Raw genomic sequence first — 21,588 nt, 5'->3', positions numbered from 1 at the left:
CATTTTTGACGGTTGGTGTTTTTTTTTTTATTTCATTTCATTTCATTTAATTTTTTTATTTCTTTTCTCTGTTTGTTTGTTTTTCTTCTCTTTCCTCAAATGCACTTGCAAGCCTATCTAAAATCTATCCCCCATAGATATTTGAGTTCTTATAGCCGAGTCTCCGCCTGGACATGCGTTTATCTATCTACTCTCTTTTGCAAATTAGCCATGACTAGGAAATTAGCAATAAAAGAACAACAAGTTTCAAAAGTTTTTTTTCGCTTTTTTTTATTGAGTTTATTTATTATTTATTATTTTTATATTTATTTTTATCTTTTCCTCTTCTCTCGCCTTGGTTTCTTCATGTAAACAGCAGTTCTCTCTGCCTCCCCATTATCATCATCCCCCGGAAATTATCCTTTAAAGTACCGACAGAACTTACGCAAGATAGACTTATCTAAGTGGCTGACTGTTAATTTATCATGCTCCAAATTTATGATTGGATCGCAAGTTGCGCTTTTAATATTTGTATTTTCCAATCAGAGACGCCGATATCCAAAAATGCCTTATGCAATTTTTGTGAGTAATTTGATCATTAAATCCAGAAATTACTAAAGATGGACCCGCTGGGTTTATTATTATAAAGGCTCTCTCACCCACTGTTTGTAAAGAGCATCTTTTTATTCATACTCATACTGAATTTGCTCTCTCTCTCTATATATATATAGTAGTAACAGTAAGGAGGAACGGTAAGTAAAGAAGACGCTAAGTATAGAAAAAAAAAGAGTCTTCTCATACATTTGTTTGGGGATGGTTTTCCTTTGAAGACCATTGGATTTTTTCGCGCAAGAAGAATTGCTAGGAATGCGAGAATACAAGAAAAAGAAAGAAAAAAAGGATCTTGGTTTGTTCATTTACTAACTTTTTTTTCCCATTAGAATAGACCTTGGTGATCATCTCATCACGTAGACAAGTACTCCTTCTCTTCTTTCATCTTTTTATTTCAATAGACTCCGTGTTAGTCACGTTAAATTTCGTATCTGAACTTTTTCTGCTATAAAAGAATCTCGTCTCTTCTTACCGTTTATTTATTTCTTATTTTTTGGATACATACACGTTTCCAACATCTCTCCTCCCCCCTTTTTCTTTTCTTACCTAAGTTTTGCCTAATGAGTTCTTCTCTCATTCGCAGTATTGCCATCATTGGTGCTGGCCCTTCTGGTCTAGTTACTGCAAAATCTCTTTTAGCCGAAAAGGCATTCGAGCGCATCGTTCTGTTTGAACGTCGTGGTTCCGCCGGTGGTGTTTGGAATTATACCTCTTCATTACCATCAAAGATCCCAACACCTTCCACGAAGCCAAATCTAAGTAGCAATCCAATTCTACAACCTTCCGCCTTGCCCGTTTATCCTTCTCCCTTATACCGTGATTTACAAACCAACACCCCTATTGAGCTCATGGGCTACAGCACTCATCAATTCCCCAAAGAAACCCTTCAGTTCCCTCACCGTACTTCAGTGCAGGAGTATCAGCGCACCTTTGCAGAACCTCTTTTACCTTTCATCAAACGCGCTACTGAAGTCATCGATGTAGAAAAGAAAAATAATAAATGGCATGTCACTTACCGCAACACCAAGGAAGGTAGTCCTTCTAACGAAGAATCTTTTGACGCCGTCGCCATTTGCAATGGTCATTATGAAATCCCTTTTATTCCAAATGTTCCTGGTCTTCAACAATATGCTGAACGGGTTCCTGGGTCTGTCCTTCATGCCTCGCAATTTCGTGAGCCTGAACTTTTTACCAACGAGCGCGTCCTTATTGTAGGTGGTGCTTCTTCAGCCAATGACTTGGTCCGTCATTTACAACCACTCGCGAAGAACCCCATCTATCAGAGTCTTTTGAACGTCGAGGAAAGCGTTGATGATAAGCTCATCAAGGTCCCTCAAATCATGAAATTTGATCCCGAGACAAGAGAAATCTTTTTGAAGGATGGTAAGATCTTAAAAGAAATTGATCGCGTCATCTATTGCACTGGTTATTTGTACAACATTCCTTTCCCCTCTCTCAACAAATTAAACGATAACCCTGAAACAAAATTGGTTACCGATGGCACTCATGTTCACAACGTTTACCAACATATCTTTTATATCCCTGATCCAAACCTTGCATTCGTTGGTTTGGCTCTTCATGTTGTACCTTTTCCAACAAGCCAAGCGCAAGCTGCCTACCTGGCCAGAGTTTGGTCTGGTCGCCTTTCTCTTCCACATCCACAAGAGCAACGAGAATGGCAAGATCAGCTAGTAAATTCCTTGGACGGATCCATGAGCTTATACCATTCAATGAACTTTCCTAAAGATGCCGAGTACATCAACTATATTCATGACTTAACGCTGCAAGCTCATCCGAACCCCGAAGAGGGATTTCCTTCACCATACTGGGGCCCTGAAGAGATCAAAATCAGAGAAGACATGTGGAATATCCGTGCTAAATTTTTTGGGCTTGAACAAAAAAAATAATACTACAAAAGTTTTGCCTGAATTTTGTTAACCATTTTAGAAGTACAAACTCAATACATAGAGAATCAGTCGTATTGCTTGGTTTTTCATACACGTTTTTTTTTTTTTTTTATTGTTTAGTTGGCAGTTAAAATTTGGGAATTTGTTCTTTTCAAAGTATAAATTACTTTGCAAATGTCATTACTATATTTGTTAAGGATCGTAAACAATATATGTGACAATTAAATGTTCGTAAATAAGTATGCTAGCTTGCGTCTATAAAGTTCTTTTTATGTATGCCTCATCACTGGCGAATGGCGTATTCTTTTCCATTTTGCGTAACATATCTAACCCACGGCATAGCATGATAATTCAATTTCGGCTCAGTAATTTTTAAGTATCGTACTTGAATTCCAGAAGTGGTGAAATATGGAATTGCAAAACTCATTTGCACGGGTCGTTTTACACGTTTGGTAGTTTCTTCTCCCTGGACACTTGGTAATCCCATTTCTGCTCTCATAAAACATTCCTTTCCTCCAGAGAATTTTTTAATGTTCCAAATCATAGCAGCTTGTTCTGGAGCATATTGTACATGGCCGTTACTTGACTGGAATCGAGGACTATCGGCGTCTTCTGGGACGGGTATAATAATTTTGACATTATTCGCGATACACCTCTTCTTAAACTGGGCTTTTGCTTTTACCATATATTCCACACGAGAACCCGAATGAACGACTGAGTCACACTCAACCCAAATGAGGGGACGCGACTAAATATGTTAGTTAAAATTTACATATATTTGGTAAACATACGTTTGAGCTTAGACGATAAGACATGAGATCAAATTCTCCATCAGGAGGAATAAAAGATATAGTTCGATCATTCTCAAACCTTGCCAACCGAACACATTGGTGAAACTTCACGTCTTCCATCTCAACTGCGTTTCCTTTAATAGTGCGACCAGCCGCTTCGAAAAGTACTTTGTCATTAAGACCTAGACGTAGTTCAGGCATTCCTGATAAAAAACATTTCAAATGAACCTTTCCGAGGATATCACTCTGGATGATAGTACCATCAGGTGCAGCAATCAAATTGACGGATTCAATAACATCCAAAAATACTTCATTCTTACGGTAATGAATCCCTTCTGAACGCCAAGAAATAGCATTCGTCATTGCAATCGGCGGCGCCACTTGTGTTTGAGAAGTATTAGAAGTTTGTGTTATATATTCTTGAAGGATTTTGGTTTCAGTGGTTTGTGGAAATCCAAAATCCATCACTTCATCTAACAATTCGTATACCAATACAAAATTGTCCCGAATAGATTCTTCTTGTAATTCTTTGAAGTAGTCTATAAAGAGATCTGCTAACTTTCTAAGAAACACCAGCATCTCCATTGCGTCCGTATTCCTTTTCGATAAAGCTAAGAGGTAGACATCGTTGTGTTGAACATAAATATACTTTTTAAATTAGTAAAAAGAAAAATTGGAAAAACAGAAGCAAAACACGTCTCATGATCTATCCGCTCTTTACATACATTAATTCCTTCATGAGTTAAGCAGGGCGTTACACATCCATTCTCTTCTTCGACTTCCGTTATTAAAGGTGTGAACTTTTCAACGGCTGACATAGGGATATCCGCTCTATATCGATTAGTTATTGATCCATGAAGAAGACAGTCTGTTTGCATGTCTGAAACTGTCGCTGGGGTTAAGACGTACCGATAATCCCTAGATATGATGGGCTTCCCTTTTAAATTTAAAATGAACACAGCAGACGCCATTGTATGAAATACTGGGAGTGGGTATCTAGGTCACTTGAGAAACATTAGAGGCAGCTAAACATTGCAGACTCCATTAATAGCGAGGAATAGTGAGAGGATTCGCTACTTTGAATTAAAGGATGTTGGATTAGTAAAAAATGAAGTGTAAGTTCTGATTTTGGTTCTACTATTATGGTGAATAGGCTATGATTAAAAAAATATTTAACTACAAATGTTAGATACGCATTGATCACAAAAAATATTAAATTTAAAAAACAGAACCATTGATATATACCCGTTGTCCTAATTACCTTTATGACATAGTAACTGCCATTTTTAAAATACCGTTCATAAAAAGCGTTTATGGAAAACATCCTTCAACGAAACAAAACTATGCTCGGATTTGCTTTTGCTGAGCTCGACGAAGACGTTTTACTGCATCTTTGCGTTTCCGTTTGTAGTCCCTAGTCAAAAACAATCGGTTTTCATCCCACCAAGCTTCCAGAGCTTGTCTTTGTACAAGTTGTTCACCACATGGACGAAAATACGAAAAAGACTTTGATGAGGTAGGAAAAAGCATAGGCCACGCTTTTTCGTCTTTAGTGGAAGTAGATTCCACTTGAATGAAAGGCTGTTCTTGAGTTTCTTCCGTTTCCATATATTCTGCTTCGTTTTCATCACTGAGGTCTTCATCACCACCACCGAACAAAGAAAAACCAGCAGCTTCATTCTCATTGTTTGTAAACATTTCTTTCAGATTATCTACATTCACGACAGCTGCCTGTTTTTCCGAGGCCTCAAATTCTTGAGGAACAGAAACTTCAAGGGAAGCATCCAACGGAATATTAGCGGTCTTTTGTTCTTCAGCTTTGTTATCATCTTCAAAGGTGATAGTAGCTTCTGATTCTTCTTTCAATGTTTCAGCTGATGCCTCCTGACCGAACAGTTCGGCCAAAACAGATTGCGCCGTGTCCTTCTCTTTTTCCCGAAGCTGGTTTAATTGTTCATCTGTAAGTACGCCTTGTTGTTCTGGAACTTCACCAGCTCCTTGCAGGTTTTCAAAGTCATTTTCATCAATAGGTTTGGTCTTTAAAGTTTGGTGTTTCGCTTGCTGTACAATGAATGAACGAGCGATCTTTTTTCCTGAGTAAGTAAGATAGCAGTCGTTATCAGCATCATAAGCCGCTGTAGCATTATCCATATTAGGATCGATTTTCCCCCACAGTTTCTGTAAACAATTTCTACCCAAAGGATAGAAGAGCTTGACTTTACGACTTTTCTTGTTGTAGACTTTCAGTAAAGCAATTGCTCGTCCGTAAGGTCCCTTCTTCCATCCTTTACGAGCCGTATCCTTCCTAACGTCTGCATCAGTTACAGGGGTCATGTCTTTAGCATGTTTACCGGGTAGGATGATTTCGCCATGAAAAACAGGGTCATTTGGGAGTTCTGCTTCTGACGGCTTAGAGGTAGAAGCTTGAGCGTTAGATTCATCCTCGAGGCTCTTTTCCAAATTCAATCTACCACTTGATTAGCTAAAAAATAAAAACGAAAGGAGCTGCTTTCCATCCATACCTATCCTTGAAATATGGCTTGGCTTCTTCAATCCTCAATACGCTTCCCTTAAAGGTAGCTTTAGAGAGATACGTTTTGCATTTCTTCCAATTATCTTCGTTGGTTTCAAATGTAACATATGCAAATTTCTGAGACGTTCCTACAGGAAGCTGCTTTTCAACAATTGTAAATTTTGTAACGTTACCAAAACGGTTAAATCTTGGTTTTAAATCATCTTCTGTAATAGTAGAGGAAAGTCCTCCAACAAAAACACGTTTTGTGATGTCCATGAGAGCTAATATTTGGAATGTCAATAATTATTAGATATATGTTAGCAGTAGTATGTCGAATGTGCAATTTTTTATTTCGGGATTAAATTCATTACTCTAAGAATGATACAAAAATTCGAAAAAAAGTATTTGTACAGGATACAGCTTTCACACGGTGATAAGCTGTTTGTATTCAGCAGTAATACCAATTCTTGATGAATTGGTGGAGGTGCCGCGGACTATGGTAACTGGCCGCGGTAACCACCATAAAAAACTTCTTGGGCCTCTTCCAACGTAAACAAAGGAGTTCTAAAGCTAATAGTTTTGCCAGTAAATATAATTTCGATTTATAATGGATGTCGAAGATCTCATATATTCATGTCGAGCTCCTGACGATGAGATGTTGGACGAAATTTTGGAAAAATGTCCCAGCGAACTAAATCGTAGAGACGAGAATGGAAATTCTGGACTCCATATGGCTAGTGCTAATGGATACACTCACATTGTTCAAAAAATCCTTCCTCATTTATCCTTAGAGACTGTGAATGCTCAAAACTCAAGCGGAAATACAGCCATGCATTGGGCAGCTTTAAATGGACATGCTGACATCTGCAAGTTACTATTAGAGACAGGAGCAGATCTTCATCTTAAAAACAATCATGATAAAAGCGCAATTTATGAAGCCGATGTGCGGAATCAGCAAAAGGTGATGGAGCTGTTTCTTGATTATGAAATTGCGAAGAGTAATGAAACCGAAGGGACAGAGTCGAATGAACAGGATGCTCTTTAAGGAAACATTCAGAAGCCTTGTGATAAACACTTACAATAGAAGTTACTGCGACTTTATTTTTGGTTTTAGTTCTTGGATAATTAACAACAATAGCTTTAATAAAATTCTAAAAATAGTTGATGAATTTGTTTGTTCGTATATAAATAATTGCAAATGCAGAATCTTTAGGACTTATATGAGGGGCGTCGGAAAGAAAGGCGAGTAAGTGAAACAAGAAAGCGTTAAAAATAAAGGGTAGGTAGAACATCTATACTTTTAGAATAACCATTCTTAAAGACCCAACGTTTTACGAGCTAGCTTCCGAACGACATTGCAATAACTCTCATAATTTTCTCTGTACAACTTGCAAGCGTCTATATTGGCACCACTCTCGTCGTTTGGTTCTGCCAACATCGACATCACGGAAAGCAATATCTTTTCGACAGATTGTACTGGTGACCATCTTTCAGAAGATGATTCATACATGTTGGGATCATCTCCAGGAGCATGCAAAATAGAAATACAGACTGTACCATCTGGATACACTAGAAATTTGTTAACCCAAAGACTAAAGAATATATGACAACAGACTCATGTCTCTTACCGTTAGGGTGAAAGAATTCACACTCGAATTTTAATGTGGGCGGACCTAAAGGATAATCCTATAATTTTATTAGCAAAATTAAGTGCTAGATACTAACTGAGCTCTCATGTCAGCGCTCCGAGTATGCTCTGAAAAAGATACTCTTTTGAAGCTAGATCTGGGTACTCTATGTCCAATTAACCTGCTCATCATCAAGAAGCTTAGAAGTAATTGGATAACTACAATAGATTACCCCAGTTATAAGAGCTCGCATAATCAAGACCATACCGGTGGAAACTTGAGAGACGCAGGATACAACCCGCCTTCGTAAGGAGTGCCATCGGGCCCTTGAACCAAACAATCCCAATGAAAGAAGTCATCCTCATCCGACGGTCCTGCTGTAATTCCATCAGGACCATTCTCGGTCAACTCTTTGTACTCTTTCATCAAGCGACGTAGTGCCATTGCCTTACTCATTTTGCCGATCTTTGGAATGAATTAATACTATAAATTTTCTAATAATCAGATCGGGGGTTTTTTTTTTTATAGCTGTAGTGACAAAAGGTACTTCAAAACTTCTTATTCTAAATTCGAACTTTTCTATTAGTTAAGTTCCCTAGACTGTTCATCCATTTCAAGGGAGGCAGCGCTTCATTAATAATGAATAGTGTGCTCACTAATGCTCACACTTGCCTGTTCAAAATAGAAAAGCTAGTGTTCTAAACGCTATAATTAATAGTGAAAAAGAGAAAACTTGTGTAATGGTGCTTTTTTATGAGTTTTATAAATAGGTTGTTATTTCCATCACTGAATGATTTAATGAAATTCTTCTAAAACTTCACAAATTGTAACCGAGTCTCTACTATACGCTCCGCTCCCTTCGGTCTTATCCTATTTATTATCCACCACCTTTGACGGTTTTAGACATATAATAATAGAAGAGCAGGGACTAACATATTTATTATCCTGCTATTGGATCCATCTATTCCATGGACGGAACACAATGTGAGTATTGGTGTAATCGGCTATGTGATGTTGGATTGGATTCGAAACAGAAGACAAACACTGCAATTGAAATTCGAGATGCATTAGACGATGTACTACTTAGTCAAAGAAGAGATTTTGAACCTTTAAAGCCTCTTTTAGAAGCAATTATAACTCTTCTTGAGAAAGAACAACCTGTCTTTTCATCCTTAGCAGCTACTCACCGGCTTCGCATTACATTACTAGAAGTACTGAAGAAAATCTCAATGTATAATGAGTTTGAAGCTTGGGTTAACAGAACCTTTAAGCTACTACTTTTTATTATAGTCAATGATAATGAGGAAATGGTTGTTCTAGCTTTGAAGCTAATAGTTCATTTATTCAAAGACTTCAGCATAGCTTCTAAAGCACATGTTAACGACTTTTTATGTCTTGTTGCCGATGCTTACAATTCAATGCCTTCTGTTATCGCAGAAGCCGTCCCTTCACGGTCTGGCCCAAGTACTCCCTCCTCTCATCCTGCCTCTGGGCCTTTGTCTGCTTCACCTACAGAGATTGGTTTTGAGTCTACGGGCTCGAAATCCATTCCTAAAGCTTCCTTGAGCTTTAAGATGCTTAACGAATGTCCCGTTATAGTATTTCTTTTATTTCAGACCTACAAAGACTTAATTCCAAGATGGTTACCTATACTTGCATCCCTAGCTGTGCAGTTTATATCTCTTCGTCCCACGCCACAAGCTGAGGCTCACAGGTTAGCTGCTTCGCAAAATGAAGTCTTTTCGGGGGTTGTACCGTCTTTGCGACGAAACTCTCAATATAACGATCTGATGTCTGCTCAAGTTAAATCTTTTTCTTTTCTTGCATACTTAGTACGTGGTTTTGGTCCTTCTTTAAAGCAATTTGAGAATTCGATTGCCCATTGTACAATGCAGCTGTTTACTGACTGCCCTTCTGAGTTATATCATACAAGGAAAGAATTGCTTGTTGCTACGAGGCATATTCTTTCAACGGATTATTTGAGGAGCTTTATTCCCTACATAGACCAATTGTTGGATATTAAAATATTAGTCGGCCAAGGTGTAAGTGTTCAGCGTTGCTTAAAACCAATGGCTTTTAGTACATTGGCTGACCTACTTCATCACGTACGAATGGACCTTACACCGAACCAAGTATACAAAGCTATAAATATTTATTTTGGTGTTATTATGGAAGAAAATTATACTTCTGCAATACAAGCCATGGCTACGAAATTGATACTAAATATGACTGAAACAATTGTTGCCTTTAACGATTTTTCGGTTCGTCGTCCTCTTTTATTTGTAATACTTAATAACCTTTTGAGGAAGCTTCAACTTTTAAATTCTGATTTGGAACAACTTCAAAATAATATGAAGAAGGCTGATGATGCTGATGATGTTAACGTTCAAATCCATGATTTACCAATGTTCAAAAACCCAGGTGCTTCACCTGAGGTTTCTATTCCAGAAAAAATAAAAGGTCGTCTGTTTCTATTTAAAAATATTGTGCTTGGATTAAAGACAGTCTTCTATGGGTTGAAGCAATGTAATTTGCCTGTTCCACCCGGATCAATATTTACGCAGCAAGAATGGTCTTCAAAACTACATTTTGGCTCGAAATCTGAATTAAGCATAATAAGCGATATATTGATTGAAAGCTTAAAGGGTTTCCGATACTATCAAGTTGAAGAGTCCGAAGAATTCTTGAAGAGTGAGAAGTCCGTTTCTTCTTCCCAAGAACCTGCTCCTCCTCCAGCTCAGACGACGAAATTAGTAGAACAGAAAGAACTTATAGAAGTTTTGGCAACTCTTTACATTCGTATGGACCCGTCAAGTTTTGTTGAAATTCTAGAAACTACTTTTCCAAAAATTTTTAACTGTTTAGTCGAAAATCTTGCTTTGTTGCACTTAATTCAGTCATGGATGACAGCCGAGATAACGTCTTTAAATAGCACAAACATTATTCTCTCTTTTTTATGCAAAAAGATTGTGAAAGTTGGTACTGATCAATCTTCGGAAATTTCTGTCTTACTTCGTCTATTTAAGCTTGCCTTTATGACCGTCAATATCTATCCTGAAAAAAATGAGGAAGTGCTACGTCCTCATATTTCATTTATTATATCTAATTGTTTAGAATTATCCACTAGTGCTTCACATCCTTTAAATTATGCTTACCTGTTGAAGGCGTTGTTTCGAAATATTAGCGGAGGTAAATTTGACTCTCTTTACAAAGAAATATTGCCATTATTACAACTAATGCTAGAATCATTTAATAGGTTAATGTATACAGCTACCATTACTTCACACAAAGAGCTTTATGCTGAGCTGTGCTTGACTTTACCTATTAGACTCAGTGTTCTTCTTCCACATATGAACTATCTAATGAAGCCTCTTGTCATTGCATTCAAAGGCTCTCCTGAAATTGCCAGTCAGGGTCTTCGGATTTTTGAATTATGTCTAGACAATCTCACCCAGGAGTTTTTTGATGCTTTATTAGAACCAATAATGCCTGATTTGCTATCGTCACTTTGGAATCATTTACGTCTAACTCAGTCGAACATGCATTTACATCAAAGTACTGTTCGCATTTTAGGAAAAATGGGTGGGAGAAACCGACAAATTTCTATTGGCACATTTGGGTTCGATAATCTTAAAGGACCGAGTGATCTTTCAGCATTGAAACTGACGTTCTTGAATTCAAATAAGTCAATGGACTTCCACTTTTTCCAGTACCTGTTTGCTGCTTCTTCGACTATCAATGATCAGAAATCATCCAGAACTGAAAGATCTGATGCATTTCGATTTTTAAAAAATTCTTTATTAGCCCTTTTTGACTCTTCTATTGATTCTGATATCATTTGGGACAAAGTACATATAATATCCCGTCATTTGGCTGAAATTTCAAGCGAACAGATTGAGAACCTAAATCTTCATACTTTGGGCCCCATTAAAAATGAGAAGTTTTATCAGCAAAACCTAATGGTATCTACGATCTTCAAGTCTTTAATTGAAGCTCAAGCTTTAAGTGACTTTAAAGATGAAGCCGGTTTTGTACTCAAGCGTTCTGCTGAATGGATTGTGATTACTAGTATATTAAAAGTTCATGAAAGCTTAGCTTTGAAGAATCAACAGGAGATGTTTGAAAAAGAAGCGAATTCAAGCTATCTTGACATTACATGTTTTATTGATGGGATTTTACTCTCTCTCTGTTCTGAAGATAGCAGAACGAGAGAAAATTCATTGACTTTAATAAATCATTATTTAGATACCCATAAAGTTTTGATGGACTCCGAATCCAATATTTGGAAGCTTCCGAGCTTCCAACAGCTTTTCAAAACGCTATGTCAATATTGTTATATGGAATTATGGTACCAGAAAAATGCCGGGTTTTTAGGATTGAGGTCTTTATTTTCATGCACGATAGACAAAAAGCACTGGCTTGAATTTAAACTGACAGAAATATTGAGAGCTTTATTTTTTATCTTGAAGGATGTTCCATCTGATTTTGGTGTTCTACGGCTAACAGAAGTTCAGAATTTTATAATTGATGTGGTAAGACAATACTGCACCGATAATAGTACACGTACTGAAGACGAAGTAAAACATCTGTTATCAGTTTTTATGCCGTTTTGTCTCGAATTACCCCATCCAAATGATCAAATACGAGCTACTGTTAAGCAGCTAATTGATACTATCTCAAAAGATTGTAATATTACCATAGAAACCCTATTATCTCCAGCTAAGGAAGCTTTACTTGGTCCAATATTCGGAAAGCCGTTGAGAGCACTTCCCTTTACTATTCAGATTGGGCATATAGATGCCATAAATTATTGCTTACAGCAGGCACCATCATTTCTGGGCTTGAGTGACGAATTAATTAGACTATTTCGAGAAACTATAGCCATAGCCGACGCGGAAGACGATGCCTTAGTTACGATGTTGAAAACTTCACAAAGTAAAGATACATCTTCGTTAAGAAAGTTGAGGGCTACTTGTTTGCAATTACTATTTTCTTCTCTTGTAACCTTAAAATTTGACCATCCACAGCATTTTCCGACGAGGACTAAAATAATCGCAATTTTCTTTAAATCATTGTATTCTTCTCAGGAAGATATATACTCTGTGGCTATACCTGCGTTGAAATACGTGTTAACGCAGAATCAAAAACTACCGAAAGAGCTGCTTCAAAGTGGTTTGCGACCTGTCCTAATGAATTTGTCAGATCATAATAAGCTATCTGTAAGTTGTCTCGAGGGTCTTTCTAGGCTCTTAAGATTGCTGACAAATTATTTTAAAGTTGAAATAGGTCGAAAATTACTACAGCACTTTTCGGCATTGTCGGAAACAAATGAGTTGGAACGTTTGTCAGTATATTCTTTAAATGGCAATCAAAAGATAGATATGATTGTTACGCTTGTCAGTGTTTTTAAAGATTTGCCTCCTTTATCAGTGCAGTTTTTGGGTGATTTAATAACATCAGTCGGAAATGTTGAAAAGGTTGTTCGTCGATTTTTGTCAAGCCCATTGCGACGTCCTTTAAATGAGTTTTTAGACTTCCATGCTAAAGACTCTTGGATTTACGTCATTAACCATATAAACAATCCTGATATAGTTAACTGGCATTTGCAAGCATTAAAAGATCCAGCTTGTAATCAACTTCGTGAGATGTCTTCCTCGTTTTGGGACAAGATCGTTGAGCTGGTTTCGCAGACTTTAAGTGCTGATAATATGACACCAGTATTTGCTGTGAGTATAATGGCAGAAATATTTTCCAATGTTGGTACGATTCAGAATGCAGGTGTTGTTTCCGCTAAGCTAATTGTACTATCCAAATCGATATATGAAATCCTAAGTAATTTTAATGGTTGGACGTATCTATGTCTTTCGTCCTGTTTGGATTCGATAACTAAACTATTACTATCACTATTGGAGTTAATTGACAAGAAGTTAGAATTTGCTCTCGAGGTTTTTCGATTTAAAGCGGAGGACATTCACAATTTCTTGCCTACCTATATTGATGTTTTATGCCAATCTTTACTTGAAGGAAACGCTTCTGCTAAAAAGAACGTTTTTCTCATCTGCTCCAGCATACTGGCTGACAAATCTGTCAGGCCTTCTTTTAAATCTTTTTTGCTTGAAAAGATAGTAAATCCTCTAATGTTTTCTGCAGTTCAAGAAAATAATTTTGTCGATAAGGAAGTTATACACTCAGTTTATAGTAACATATGGCGGTTGTCTGTCCGGGAAGTCAGTGACAATTCAACAACCTCAGATTCTTTCCGAATGGGAATTCTGTGTTTGTCTACAGGTCTTTGTAAATATCATGCTGATATGCTGAATGATTACAGAAAAAGCATCATAATGTCTGCTTGGAACTATTTCAAGTCGGACGATCCGATGGTGAAGCAAGCGGCTTATGCAGCAGTCTCTTGTTTCATTGCTATCTATGATACTCCTGCTAAGATAGTTACCCCGGTATATATATCTTTATTAAAAGCATATCAAGCAGAAGTTCGATCATTTTTGGATTTTTCCATGGATTGTTTACTTCCTGTAATTGTCACCCGTCTTGCAAGCCCGTCTGATGCTTCTTTCCCTCTCTGGGCTAAGCTTCCTCGTCTTGTTGTATCAGAAGACGCGCAAAACGTTTCTCAGTCTTTGAATGTCTATAAAGTCATTTGCAAAGCTCCTGATTTGTTTTTCAAAAGCTCAAAGCATTTTGTTATTCCAATAATTAATGCATTACCGAAGCTGGTTTCCTTACCTAGTCATGAACCTCGTTTTCTTGCTATAGATTTGGTTAATGTTCTCTACCTATGGCAAAAAAATATGCTTGATTCAGACATACCCAACATGTCATCCGATACCATCTTTCCGATTTCTGTGATTGAATCTGTGTTGTCATTTCTCCTTAAATACTTGTCTTTTTTTCCGGAGCAAGTAGAGTCTGCTGGTTTGTCTAAGAGGGCTTTGCAAATATTTAGTCAATTTTTGAAAATTCCGAGATGGGGTGAATACAATTTTGGCTGGGATTTTTTTGAGAAATTATTAGCTAAGACAGATAATGATGAGAAGACTGCTACAATCATAGCAAACTTATGGCAAGTTTTGGGTGTATATTTGGAACATAAAGACTTGAATTTTGTTCAAAGGGAGCATACCAACATAATTAAATTAATAGACAAAAACTTGAGGTCTGGACGATTAAATATTGCATCTTCTTTAAAAAAGACTATAACTATTTTGCTAGAAAGTCGACCAACTGTGGTGGAAGATGAGGATGAAGTAACAGAGGTAGACGAATTCAAACAGTCTTTCACGTCACTTTTGCATGACAACCTTTCGAATGGATCAAATGTGGAAGCGACAATTTGCTATTTGCAAATTATACAAGAGAACCAGCCGGAATCATTGGACGCGTTACTAACGGCACTAAACAAGGTTTTTCAAAAAATTGCGAAGGATCATATAGTTGCTTGTTTACAGCATTCATATCAATCAGCAACTAAAACAAATGTTCCTGCAATTAACGATTCAGCAAACCTACTAGTGGCGTTAATTGACATTATAAAAGTCAGAATGGCTGCTTTGGGTGATCAGAGACGCTGGTTCTTAAGTGTTATTGTTCAGCTTATTGAGAAAAGTGCTAGCTATCATCTTTGTTGTCATATTTTAAACGTTACCAAGGAATGGGTAGTCATAAAAAGGGATTCATTCCTCACGGTCAAAGAAAAGACAGCCTTACTCTTAAAGATGAAAACATTCGAAGGAAGATTTGATAATGAATTGCACAAACAGGCGAATAATTTGGTATCCTCGATCTATCGCAATCCCGCTTTTGTTCAGACAGAGTTAACAGCACGCCTAAAGCAGGCATTTCTGTTAGCTACAGCATGTCGTGACTTTGAGACAAGATTAGATTTCATGACCATTCTTGATTCTAGCATGTCACGAAATGCTTACTCAAGGTTGAAATATATATTTGAAGCCAGTAGTTGGGATACAATACCAAACTTCTACTGGATCAAACAGGCTAACTATATATTACTTGGTGCTATTAATACCGATGATAAGATTACGGTGTCAGAAAATTCTTTAAAGTTTCTTTCGATTGACGATGTAGCTCGGGATATAGCCAGCACCAAATTGGAATATCCAGAAACACGAGATGCTGAAAAGTCCCAAGTCAAACTTGAATTATTCCGCCAACAAAATTCGTTTTTTCAACAGATAAAGGGGCTGAAAGTTTCAGAATTGTTAATTCCATTAATGCATCTACAATTGTTAAGTGATCAGGAAGCTTATAAGTTGTGGAAGGAAGTTTTCCCACTGGCATGGTCTACACTGGATGCTTATGATCGTGATGATTTATCAAAATCTCTAATATATTTACTCACACGTGAATTCCACATTAAGCAAGTTAATAGTCGTCCGAACGTTATCGGAACGCTTGTTTCATCATTTTGCAATTGCTCACCAAAGATTGAATTACCTCCGCATCTCGTCAAGTACCTGGGAAAACTATACGGTATATATCACGATGCTATTATATTTTTGGAAGGTCAATTGGAGAATTCAGCTGATCTTTACCAGAGTGCCAAAGTCCAAGAGAGCCGTAATGATGCCATATCTGAATTGTATGCTTCCTTAAGTGAGGAAGATATGTTCTATGGACATGGTCGGCGAACATCAAAATATTTACAAACGCAGGTTGCTTTATCTTATGAACAACTGGGTATGTGGGGAAGAGCTCAACAGTTATACGAGCAGGCACAGACCAAAGCTAGAAGTGAAGCGTTTCCTTTCTCAGAGTCCGAATACAATCTTTGGGAAGATCATTGGGTACTATGCGCTCAAAAGCTACAACAATGGGATGTTTTAACAGAGTTGGCAAAGCATGAAGGTTCATCAGAGTTGTTGTTGGAATGTGCCTGGAGAATCAGCGATTGGTCTAGCAACCGAGAATCTTTAGAGGTTGCCATCAAAAGTCTTTCTGACATTCCTACACCCAGGAAGCTGACATTTCAATCTTTTATGACCTTACAGAAATCTCTTAACCAGCCAGCATCAGTGAAAGAGTTTCATCAGACTCTAGCCGAAGCTATTCATTTAGGTTTGTTAAAGTGGCATCAGCTTCCTGAAAAAATCAATCAATCACATTTTCCTCTTTTGCATTTATTTCAACAGTTCGTTGAATTACAGGAGGCTTCTAACATATACTCGTATTTAAGCTCTATAAATACTCAAAATCTTCCTACGAATGTTCAATGTATAAAAAGTGCCTTACAGGTGTGGCAAGAACGTTTACCAAATGTTTGGGACGATATTAGTCTTTGGAGAGATCTATTATCTTGGCGACAAATAATTTTTTCAATGGTTAACCGAATTTATCTTCCTTTAATTCCGAAGGTTCAGTCAACTGGGAGTGATTCCCCGGCATCGTCCAATACTTCGTTTTTCTTTCGCGGTTACCATGAAACAGCTTGGCTTATTAACCGATTTGCACACGTCGCTCGAAAACATAAGCTTCCTTCCGTTTGCTTGAACCAACTTACAAAGATTTATTCTTTGCCGAACATTGAAATTCAAGAAGCGTTTTATAAGCTCCGAGAGCAGGTCCTTTGCTATTTGCAAAATCCAAAAGAGCTTAAAAATGGGCTGGAGATAGTTTCAAATACAAATCTTATGTATTTTAACTCTCGTCAAAAGTCTGAATTTTACTCCCTAAAAGGAAAATTTTTGGAAAAGCTGGGTAAAGATGATGAAGCTAACCAGACTTACGCTGCAGCTGTTCAAATTGATTTGGGCTTGTCGGAAGCGTGGGCAGAATGGGGCCGATACAACGATATAAATTTCCGGAAGTCGCCAGAAAACATTAATGCTGCATGTAACGCAGTTAGCTGCTATCTTCAAGCCGCTGGTACCTATGAGACTTATCACGCTAGGAAAATGTTAGCTAGAGTCTTGTGGATTTTAAGCTTGGATAATGACGAGAAATTAATAACGAAGAGTTATGAATCTTACAAAGGCGAAATTCCAGGATGGCACTGGCTTACTTTTATTCCGCAGCTTCTTAGTAACCTTGCTAAAAATGATAAACGAATTGCCCCGCAAGTCTTAAAGAAGATAGCCAAGTCTTATCCCCAAGCATTATTCTTCCTTTTGCGGACCTCTAGAGAGGAGTTATTTCAATTGAAACGGGCTGAATCTAAAGGCCAGGAAAAACTGGCAGTAAAATCAGAGACAGCAGAGGATATTCTTGAGAAACCTTCTTGGGATTATGCTGATGAAATAATGTCAATTCTAAAAACGGCGTATCCATTGATGGCTTTAACTATGGAAACTTTGGTTGATCAAATCCAATCCCGTTTTAAAGGAGAAAATGATGAAGACACATTTAGACTTATAACTGCTTTGTTAAATGATGCTATGCAGCATAGTATTCGGTCTGGTATATTGACTGAAGAAACTAAACGTCCATCCTCAACGGAATCGAATTTGAGTTTATTCGTGGATAATATTTTACCACTTCCATATAAGGAGAAGTTTAGGCAAGAATTTATAGACACTCCAGTGGGATTGAAAGCATATATCAGACAATTGAGAAAGTGGAGATCCTACTTTGAAAGTCTTCTTGGTAAAGCTTCTAAAAAACAATATTTGGAGTATTATAGCTCCTTCTTATGTGAATTTCACCATCAGAAGTTTGAAGAAATTGAAGTTTTTGGACAATATCTATCACATAAAGATAACAACAACAATTTCTCGTGCATCGAACGGTTCTTGCCTGAAGTTGAGTTTGTCGTCGGACACGGTGTCTGTTATCGGAAAATAACTGTTCGTGACAATGGTGGAAAGCTTCATTCCTTCATAGTCCAATATCCTTCTGGTAGGAATAGTCGACGTGAAGAACGAATTATGCAGTTTACAAGATATTTAAACGATGCACTAAACGCTAATACAGAAACAAGACGTCGTTGTCTAAACTTTTACGTACCTTCGGCAGTACCACTATCGTCTCATATACGGTTGTTAGAGGATCAACCATCTTCTGTATCGTTACAGACAGTTTATGAAGATTATAGTGACGTCCGAAAGTTTGCAAAAGATGAACCAGCAAATGTTTTTACTGACGAATTGTCAAAGTGGATGCAAAGTGCAGCATCGCGATTTACTTCTGAATCTAGCGAAAGTGAGAAATTAGCTACAAGGAAAGAACTATTTGCAAAACGGATCACAATTTTTGAAGAAATCCAGAAGTTGTTTGTTCCTACTACGATGTTAAAAGATTACTTTAACAATACCTTTACGAATTTTTCTGATTTCTGGCTTTTCAGGAAGAGTTTCTCTTACCAATATGCGTGCTTTAGCTTTTTGACTTATATATTAAGTATAAATAGCCGGGTTCCTTCTAAAATATATTTTTCTAAAGAGTCTGGTAGCGTCTGGAGTAGCGAAGCTTTGCCTGCGATGATTTCTTCATCTCCCGTTTACCACAATGGAGAAGTGGTTCCTTTCAGGTTTACTCCCAACATCAACGAGTTTATCGGAAGAACATGTAGGGATGGTTTACTTGGTCCTTCAATAATGGCCATTGCTCGTGCCCTATCCAAACCAGATTTTGATTTAAGTATGCTACTAGGCATCTTTGTTGCGGATGACGTGCAATGGTGGATTAATCAACACACTAAGGTCCAAACTGCTAGCTTTGATTTTAGAGAGAAAGTGAATAGCAATTCTGACTTAATTGTTCGCAGGGTAGCGTCATTAAGTCAGGTAGCTTATGGTAACTTACCTGTCAATCAGACCGCTATTGACTATTTAACTCAGGCATCGAGTTCTAAAGTTTTAGCCCAGATGGATGTACTCTGGGCTCCGTGGATTTAATGGCCTTTTTTTTTGATTTACTTAATTTTGGTTTAACGGGTTTATTAATAACAAGCAATAATTATTATATATTGAAGCAAATGAAAAAAAAGGTGCTGAATTCATTAAGAAACAATTATAGAAACAGTTACTTAGACTAGTTGATGAATAACGTGAACAGATTCACAATCATAATATAAATAACATGAAATTATTTTATGCAAAAGGATTCACATCTAACTGATCTGTTGAATTACTCAATTTCTGCTTCTTATTACTTAATGAAGCTTCTTCCTCCGTGGCCTTTCGTTTTTGGTATAAAGCACTGTTCTTCTTTTTTAAAGGATCCATACAGAAGTAAAGCTTTTTTCCACAGTCTTTAGCTTTTTCTCTATCCAACCTTGCATTTTTGGTGGAATCAAGAGCGTTAGATATCGAAACAACTAAATCATATGTAGAGTTGATGGACTTCGCTTGTAAATAACTGAGACAAAGAGAAGGATTTGTGTGATAAATTCCAGATAGTGCAATGATGCTTGGAGAATGATAAAAATACACGTCTGAATGTAATGTTTCGACCAGGAACCTTTTAGCTTGGTCATGGCATTCAAACAAAATCTCAACCGGAGTTTCCGGAATTACAACCTGAAAGTCCAAGAGGAAACCTTGAAGTGGTCGGAATGGAAGCCATATAAACAAGTCCCAATTCAAGGCTTGGCAAACATCGAATTCGTATTCCAGGACTTGGTCCGGTGTAGTTTTTGGGAGATTTTTACAAAAATGCTCGATCGGAAGATAATGGTCGTTCGTTTTTGTTGCCAGGTATAATGTTGTAAATCTGTTTTTTTTTTTGGAAGTTAGATTATACAAGCATAAGAGCGGACGTACGAGATAATTTTGGGGTTATATTCCATAACGGAACTGGTTAAATAAAACCTCTTGAAGAAAAGCGTTGCTGTAGCCTGGAAAAGTTAGTTTAAGTAGAATTGGGAATTAGAACTTAAAGATGCATACACGGATGTGAGTCGGCAAAGACATTGTCGATGAAAGAGCATTTAGCTGACATGCATAATAGTTAACCAACTCCAATTCTTCGCCTTGATCTAAAGTAGGAGGCAAATGGTTGTCTGAAGCATCTTTATTTTGAAGAGTTAAGTCTTCCAGAAGTCGCTGACGAACAACCTTTGTAAATCCTTCATTTACATCTGATCTTCTTTTCTGTAATCCCTCTTCCGTAAAAATCCAATCACGGAAATGACTCGATTGACGAAACCGGTCCTCCGCCATATTTTTGATTTCAATGAAAACGTAAGGTAAATGAAAAAATGTATTCCAAAAGCTAAAAACTTCTCAAAAATTAATATAAAAAATTCTATATAGCAAACATCCTATGCCAAATGAGTTCCAAGATTAGTCTGAGGGAACTAAGATTTTTGTTTCGAAAACAAGAGGTTATAAGCGATGTGTATTCCAACCACAGTTTCATTGACTCTGTAAAACGATAAGTCTTAATATTACTTAATATTCTATTGCGTCTTGACGTTCTGTCTATCTCGGTGAAAGATTTCGTAAGTATAAGATAATGTCGGGATAGTATTATTCTCGCGAGATGAGTTGGTGTAATATTTGAAGTACCTATGACAAAAGCGACGGTGGAACTGTTTCATTAGCCGGATGACTGAAGCTGGAAAATAATTTTTGTTTGCTCTTTACAGTAGTGGATGCATCCCTTTGGCGAAAGTGGAATGAGGATTATTACCAAAGCCTTCAAATTCCAACTCCTACATCCGTAGGATAGTAGTGCAAAGAAACAGCGACACCAAGGTGCTGAAACGCATTGTAAATCAGACCAGGCTTTTCTATAACTTATAGCAGAGGAATCCTTAATGAAACAGGGCTGAACATGTTTACCAAAAATGCAATTCATTATTATGAAATCTTTAATATTATTATATACTATCCGTATATAAGACTATTCTGCATATAATAGTAGATAGTTGTAAACAAAAACAAATAAGCGATGGGTTTTATATGAAAAACAAAGAAAACTCTATTCACTGTTTCTACGGGTTTTCCGATAATTATTCTATACTCTTTAAATTTTTTCATCTATATTCCTATATAGTTATTGGGCATTTTTTAAGAAAAGTCTTCAGTCAGGTAAACTTTAGCAGCTCGCTAGTCTTTTTAAAAACATACTTAAACAGTATCATGAAACTTCTTATAATCACTGCAAATAATATATATATTCTTTCAAACCCTCATGACTGTTGCAATTCTTACTGTGGTCTTCTAGTCTTTCATATTTAT

The 21,588-nt window shown here is 37.1% G+C and overlaps 7 protein-coding genes across 7 annotated transcripts; 3 read left to right on the top strand and 4 right to left on the bottom strand.

Annotated features, from left to right (window-relative positions):
* Positions 1 to 626: 626 nt before the first annotated feature.
* On the top strand, positions 627 to 2,737 carry SOCG_03622 (flavin dependent monooxygenase). The gene is made up of 2 exons (XM_013162110.1): positions 627 to 731; positions 921 to 2,737. Exon 2 carries the CDS (start codon positions 1,152 to 1,154, stop codon positions 2,496 to 2,498), a length of 1,347 nt encoding a protein of 448 aa, XP_013017564.1. The 5' UTR covers positions 627 to 731; positions 921 to 1,151; the 3' UTR covers positions 2,499 to 2,737.
* On the bottom strand, positions 2,589 to 4,301 carry SOCG_03621 (AP-1 adaptor complex mu subunit Apm1). Its single transcript, XM_013162109.1, has 4 exons — positions 4,199 to 4,301; positions 4,015 to 4,120; positions 3,290 to 3,937; positions 2,589 to 3,246 (listed from the first exon to the last, which is right to left on the bottom strand). Exons 1-4 carry the CDS (start codon positions 4,258 to 4,260, stop codon positions 2,782 to 2,784), a joined length of 1,281 nt encoding a protein of 426 aa, XP_013017563.1. The 5' UTR covers positions 4,261 to 4,301; the 3' UTR covers positions 2,589 to 2,781.
* Positions 4,302 to 4,630: 329 nt separating this feature from the next.
* On the bottom strand, positions 4,631 to 6,080 carry SOCG_03620 (ribosome biogenesis protein Nop6; the record flags this gene model as incomplete). Its single annotated transcript, XM_013162108.1, has 2 exons — positions 4,631 to 5,756; positions 5,812 to 6,080. 2 exons carry the CDS (start codon positions 6,078 to 6,080, stop codon positions 4,631 to 4,633), a joined length of 1,395 nt encoding a protein of 464 aa, XP_013017562.1.
* A 240-nt stretch (positions 6,081 to 6,320) lies between these two features.
* Positions 6,321 to 6,947, top strand: SOCG_03619 (ribosome biogenesis protein Nop8). Its single transcript, XM_013162107.1, has one exon. It carries the CDS (start codon positions 6,412 to 6,414, stop codon positions 6,847 to 6,849), a length of 438 nt encoding a protein of 145 aa, XP_013017561.1. The 5' UTR covers positions 6,321 to 6,411; the 3' UTR covers positions 6,850 to 6,947.
* SOCG_03618 (ubiquitin conjugating enzyme Ubc7/UbcP3) lies at positions 6,876 to 8,060 on the bottom strand. Its single transcript, XM_013162106.1, has 3 exons — positions 7,700 to 8,060; positions 7,433 to 7,490; positions 6,876 to 7,373 (listed from the first exon to the last, which is right to left on the bottom strand). The coding sequence occupies exons 1-3, from the start codon at positions 7,886 to 7,888 to the stop codon at positions 7,120 to 7,122; spliced, it is 501 nt and encodes a 166-aa protein (XP_013017560.1). The 5' UTR covers positions 7,889 to 8,060; the 3' UTR covers positions 6,876 to 7,119.
* Positions 8,061 to 8,400: 340 nt separating this feature from the next.
* Positions 8,401 to 19,299, top strand: SOCG_03617 (SAGA complex phosphatidylinositol kinase-like protein Tra1; the record flags this gene model as incomplete). Its single annotated transcript, XM_013162105.1, has 1 exon — positions 8,401 to 19,299. The coding sequence occupies one exon, from the start codon at positions 8,401 to 8,403 to the stop codon at positions 19,297 to 19,299; it is 10,899 nt and encodes a 3,632-aa protein (XP_013017559.1).
* A 35-nt stretch (positions 19,300 to 19,334) lies between these two features.
* On the bottom strand, positions 19,335 to 20,698 carry SOCG_03616 (TFIIH complex cyclin Mcs2). Its single transcript, XM_013162104.1, has 3 exons — positions 20,293 to 20,698; positions 20,167 to 20,240; positions 19,335 to 20,116 (listed from the first exon to the last, which is right to left on the bottom strand). Exons 1-3 carry the CDS (start codon positions 20,563 to 20,565, stop codon positions 19,495 to 19,497), a joined length of 969 nt encoding a protein of 322 aa, XP_013017558.1. The 5' UTR covers positions 20,566 to 20,698; the 3' UTR covers positions 19,335 to 19,494.
* Between the last annotated feature and the right edge of the window lie 890 nt (positions 20,699 to 21,588).

Source organism: Schizosaccharomyces octosporus (assembly GCF_000150505.1).
Source record: "Schizosaccharomyces octosporus yFS286 unplaced genomic scaffold supercont6.1, whole genome shotgun sequence".
NCBI classification, from domain to species: Eukaryota; Fungi; Ascomycota; class Schizosaccharomycetes; order Schizosaccharomycetales; family Schizosaccharomycetaceae; genus Schizosaccharomyces; species Schizosaccharomyces octosporus.
Note: the sequence above shows the minus strand (reverse complement) of the source record. Positions and strands in the feature narration are given on the sequence as shown.